Genomic DNA, 6,000 nt, shown 5'->3' with positions numbered 1-6,000 from the left:
TTTGACCCCCCCTTTAAATTGCCCCCTACATTTATCTAGCTTCCTATGGCCCTGCTAAAAAGGTGTGCAGTGAGTGATAAGGTGCGTTTGTTATTGTGACCTTGAGGACTTTTCTACTAAAAAAAAAAAAAAAAAAAAATGTCCATGTGAATTAGGAGCTAGAAAAAAACACTGATAAGCTCCTTCTACCACACACACACACACACACACACACACACACACACACACACACACACACACACACTCCTCCACAATAGGAGGACCCGCCAGACTGAGACTTTAATTGAGCTCCCTCCCCCCCTCCCCTCTCTCTCTCTCTCTCCCTCCCTCCCTCCCTCCCTCCCTCCCTCTGCTGCTTCTGGCTTCAACTTCTCGTCGACACCACTTCACATTTATTTCGGATACGACGAGCAGCCTCTTCTTCCAAGAACATGGCTCTCCTGCGCGGACCGTTTGCAGCCTCGCTCCTCCTCCACGTGAGTCTCCTCCACTGGAGCGGTGAGTTTACGCTAATATTATATACAATATATATATTACATATACGACATTTTTGGCGTTTTTTACGCGCCACAAGTTTATTTTTTGTGTGTTTTTACGCGGATAAGCCGTTGAGTTTTTCCGTGTTTTTCCTCTCAAATGTCGTATCTCTTTTTGTCAACTTTAGTGGAGTGTGTTGTTTTTTTACCCGTTAATTAGCATACATGCTCGGCTACGAGGGTGCATTTGAAGGTTTATTGACATTTCTGTGGGTTTTCCCACTAATGTGACACCTTGCCCCCCCCCCCCCTCCATCTTAACCCTCGTGTTTGCTTGTTTTCACTCAATAAAACATTTCAAAGGTGTAATTAATGACCAGCGTAATTAACGGAACCAATTAACCCCCTTCCAACATGCACGTGCATGCGTGCGTCGACGCATGTTTTTTTTAAAATCATTTTAAAGGCATTTTTTCTGTCATAAAACTGTGAGGCGACAGAGTCTGGGGTAAGTTCTTAAAGGAGTCATCACCCGGAAATCGCAATTTCTCTTGTTAAAACATGCATATCTGTGTTTGACCTCAGTTGAAACTTGCCTGAAAGGCTGGAGTTTGAAAGTGGCGCCGTTTTTTCGCTTCTGCTCTTTTTCCGAACAGGAATAGCACACGCGTGATAAAATCGCGGTACGAAAAAGGGTCAGAACAAGCTCAATGTTTGATTAAAATTTTTTTTTTTTTTTTCTAATAAGTTTTACGAATTGATCCAAAGCGATCCAAGGGGGGCTGGATACGTATAAAACCAGGTGATGACTCCTTTAAAAAAAAAAAAAAGTTTTAACGAGACTATCTGAAGGACCACAGAGACCGCAGGACCAGACTTTAGAGAGTTCTTGCTGCTGAGTTGTTTGAGTCTTTTGTGACGTCATTCATCAGACGCGAAGCAGCCAATAATAGCAATGTGATGGAAGAGGCTGGTTTAATAGAGAAACAGGACAAGGGCCAGTGGGATGCTGGGAACCAGGCTAGTGAAGTTTGGTGGATTTTCCTTAAATAAGTTTTTAAGAGTCAAGAGTTGTAAATTGATTTATTTAACTAATTAATAATATTCTTAACAATGTTTTCCTGAATCCTCAGCCTCCCAAATAGAGGGAGCAGGTCTCCTTCAGGGTTGCATGTTTCTGTTTTTTTTACATAACCTGAATGCCATCGTAGTTTGAGAAACCGCGGTTATGTGAGCCGCGCTGCCAGCTGCTGTCTTCCATCCATCAAAGTCTTGTTGTTGTGGTTGAAGACGGGAACGGCGATGTTTCTGCACTCGGCAGTATCGAGTTACCGCGGTCTTTGCAAAGGGAGGAGTGAGTGAGTGAAGGGGCGTGCAGGTGTCAAATCCTGCACACCGTCCCTTTAAATAGTGGGAAATATATACAATTTACAAGCTGGAGATAATAAAACATGTATTTTTTAAATCTTTAAATGGATTTTTATGTGGAACTGTTTTTCCTCGCCGGTTAAAGCAGACATCATGTTCACTGGTGGATTAGACCAAATTCAATGTAAAACCATCGTAGCATCTCACAACAGGACCACGCTCGCCCCCGGGACCCCCGTCCTGACCCTAAACCTCTTTTTCTCTTAAGTCCCATCAGCCTTGTCTTAATTGGGTTACCGCTATTTAATCCTCATCTCCGCTGGACCCCTCTGGAGACGGGGGTAAAGCTGTCTGTTTTTGGATTAGAGGTTGTTAGTTAGTGATAGAGACCCCCAGTCCCCCTCTAAAGAGCTTCCAAAACCAGGTCTCTGTCCAAAGCTGACCCACTCCCTAATGGGCCTTGAAGGGCACTTTACTCCCAATACGATTTGTGGCTAAAAGCATCTCTCCAGTATGGAAATAAACCCGTCCTGCAGTATGAGGAGAATCCCTAACATGTCGTTTAGCTGATGCATTGTCCCCCCCCCCCCACACACACACACACATGTTATTGATCCCGAAGACCAGCGCTCATCAGAGTGATGGGCACGTTGCGTTACAGGACCGAGGAAAGTGGTCCGGGCTGCGTGGCTCAGCACTTAATCAGTTTTACGATGACATTTACTGGACAGGAAGTAGACGAGTCCTCGCTTGCTTTTAGCTCGTACCGTTATGTAATACTTTTAATCAAAAATGGGTTCAGTTGTCTAAAGTTAGGGGGCGTGTCTTCGGTCTCATCCAAAAATATTCAATGCATTTCTTTTTGTATTGTAACTTTTTTAGCCCCTCCCCAAAAAAGAGGAGGCGTTTAACTAAAATGCTGCCAACTTGCAATGACATCATGTTGGGACGTGTCCTTTTTTAAGGACTTTTATATATAAATAAACGTGTCTGTCAAACGGGTTCACAGAATGCTGATTAAGCAGATCGGAAATCTCTCCGTATTTCTCAGAATAACCGGAGTTGAAATTCCCACATTAGAAACAAGCTGTTCTCAGAACGAGCACATTCCTTAAGGTCACATGAGTCGTACACAATGTGTGGTAAGCTAACCGAGCTACGACAGTTCTTTGCGATGTGGATGCTGTTGCTAGCTCTGATTGGTTACTAGTGTCGTCAGGATACTAGGATTTAAAAAAAAAAGAGGCAGAATTAAAAAACAAAGATAAGAACAATACAAACATCAATAACATTTAAAAGTTATCTGACGTAGTGCAAAAAAACAAAACAAGCAAAAACATAACTATAGATCAGAGCTGCTAGCATAATGATAACCTCACAGACTTAACCGTTTAAAATGTCAATGTTGTTGAAACGGCAGCTTTACTGACTCTAAGTTTCCTGATAAAGACCGGGGTGTCGGATCTTTAAGACGCTTTGCCAACTTTGTTGTGCTACTCGACTTCGTTGCCACCACTTTTGCATTGTTAGCATACTTTGCCTTTTCCCCAGTCGTTAGCCTCGTATGCAAAATACTTCCAAATGGCACTTTTGCCTTTTTAATTTTTCTACTAAAACTGGTAGTGAAGTTGTGCTTTAACTGGAGGGGCGTTCAGAGGAAGGATTTTCTAAATTGTGCTCCTTTTATTTTCAGTTAATCCCATCAAGAGCTCAAAATCTGCATAAATTTGCAGCTACCAACAAGTTTTGTTAGTTATTTGTGTCGGTATCTGAATTCTCAGAAATCAAAATCACTGCGGAGAAAACTGGAAAAAAAAGAAACATTTATTTGACGATATGGGCTCTGGGAACATTTTTAAGACAGTTTTTTCACATTTGAGTTTTGGATTAAATGAAATAATGGTCCGATTAATCATGAGAGTGCATTGTATGAATGCCCTTTAACATAAAAGCCTTTCAGCTCATTATTCATTGTGATTTATTCACACTTATTTACATTCTAGAATGATATCAAGTGGTGAATTTAATTAAACGACTCTAACTGCCAATCTTAATAATTGCGATATTCAAATTTGTTTGACCATAAAGGTAAGACTATGAAGAAACTACACTTATGATATGAAATTCAATGTGTTGTAGCTACAGCTGCTAACTATATACTAAACTATCAAGCTTATATGTTTATCGTATATTCATGCATTATATTCAGGTACAGTTATTTCTTTGCTGTGACTGTCGAGATGTGATAAATCATTCGTTATTAGCCGGATAAGAAAATGTTTTTGTAGTAAAGTAAAGTAGTGAACGATCCCACATGTGAGTCATAAGGCGTCCCGGCGAGCCGATGTCCTCGTGTAAATGATGGCTGGTGCCCCCCGACCTCCTCGCCATCCGTCTTCTTTGGGCCGAACGCCCGAGAATGCCATCGCCCCGCTGCAGGGATCGTCTGGACGTTAAACAGGAAGTGTGCAGCTGTTGGCTGCAGTTGTTCATGTGGGATTAGTGCGTTCGTCTGAGTGATGGCCAAGGCATGACAGCCATGTAATCTAATGTATTGGCTCATTGTTTTCATTACGGAGAGTGCGGCCGTTTGATCCCCGTGGCATTAAGACGGTGCATTAAGGCCCATATGAGCTAATTCTACTGTGCAAGTCAGCCAGTGGACAATCAAATTTGTTGAATGAACTCTTTAGCTAATTATTCAAGCTTGTAAATACATGACTGGGATTCAGAACAGGCGTGACACAGAATTCAAAGCAGACTTTGAATTTGATGAGTTTTTTTGGTGTTTGTGTTGCATCATTCTTTGATTTTAAAATCTCTGTGTGCTCTAAAGATCTACGACGGCGGATCAGGGCCACTGTAGGGAAGGAAAAAAATGGAACCGGGAGAGCGCGGCAATATTCCGAGGGGAAAAAAGTTGCAAATTTGCGAGTTTATTACAATGGTAGCAACCGGCATTTATGCTAGCTAACGTCCCATGAATGTACATTTATGTTTCTAATGAATCCAACGTGACAACGTCTCGTTAAGGTCCTTAGGGTGATGATGTTGATGCTTATTGTTGGTTTTATTTATATGAGGCCAAATTGTCATCTTATGGGTGTTTATTGATCGGGGCGGTTGGGCTAAGATGCTAGCGGTAGCTTTCACTTGTTGTCATAGCAAGCGCAAACATCCGGTGTTAACGGAACCAAGCAACTTCTTTATATATCGGCTATATGTACACGTCATTATTTTCTAGTAGGCCGGAAAAAACGGTGCCGAAAGAGGGTGTGAATTTATAAAGTTGCATATTGTGACTTTTTTTCTTGAACATTGCCCCCTCTCTCGGTTCTGTTTTTTTCCTACAGGGGCCCTAAAACGCCGTCGTACAAGATCTGAGAATTGTAGAAATGAAAAAGCTGTAGCTTGTTTGGCTGGCGGCTGCAGAGCTGACACCTTCCCCTCCAGCCCAGAGGGATTTTTTTCTTTGCGTATGTAGTGGATCTCTGCAGCGAGGGGATTGGTTGATGTCGGAGAGGGGGATTTTTACATCCAACTCAGACTCTGTAGTTTGATCCTCGGCCTTCTGGGAGGGAGTTTCTCCCTGAATCGACTACCTCTCTCTGCAGCCGAAACATCCTCCACTGACTGGCGTGCGAATCAAAGCACGTCAAGGAGGTGGGAAAAAAAATCGATGCGGCGAGCTCGTCCAACCCAGAAGATACTCCACGATGTTTTAAGAGCCAGGGATGGTTGTTTTAAGAATACTCAATCAGGGAAATCACTCACGAGAGAGGATGAGGAGGAGGAACATCCGTGGAAAGCCAAAGATTTTATTATCAGCAACGTGAACAATGTCTGCAGTCTTTGGTGTTTATTTTTAAAAACGCGGTGGAGGTGCTGCAGGGGTTCACGTCTCGATGCGCTGGGAGAGTGCTGAGAGGGTTTTTCACAAAAAGCCTCTTTGAATCCCAAAATATTGGATTTGGCTCCTCTGCTTGCACCGGATTGATTATTTGTGTACAGTTTTGTAAAAGCAGGATGATGATTGTAAGATGTTTTTTCCCTATAATATCATATCGTTGGACCATATATATATAGTTAAATGAACATATTGACGCAACGTTGCATGCAACAGATTGATTGATTGCCACAAGGTGAGCGTATGTGA

The 6,000-nt window shown here is 42.4% G+C and overlaps 1 protein-coding gene across 1 annotated transcript in view; it reads left to right on the top strand.

Annotated features, from left to right (window-relative positions):
• The first annotated feature begins 380 nt into the window (after nucleotides 1–380).
• The window catches only part of mcama (melanoma cell adhesion molecule a), a 39,917-nt gene continuing 34,297 nt past the window's right edge, over nucleotides 381–6,000 (top strand). The window contains exon 1 of the mRNA XM_084029341.1: nucleotides 381–498. Within this exon, the coding sequence (XP_083885467.1) occupies nucleotides 432–498 (67 nt within the window). The 5' untranslated portion in view covers nucleotides 381–431. The remainder of the gene's footprint in view (nucleotides 499–6,000) is intronic.

The sequence above is a fragment of the Eutrigla gurnardus genome (genome assembly GCF_963514095.1).
Source record: "Eutrigla gurnardus genome assembly, chromosome: 15".
Lineage (NCBI taxonomy): Eukaryota > Metazoa > Chordata > Actinopteri > Perciformes > Triglidae > Eutrigla > Eutrigla gurnardus.
This window is presented reverse-complemented; position numbering and strand designations above follow the sequence as displayed.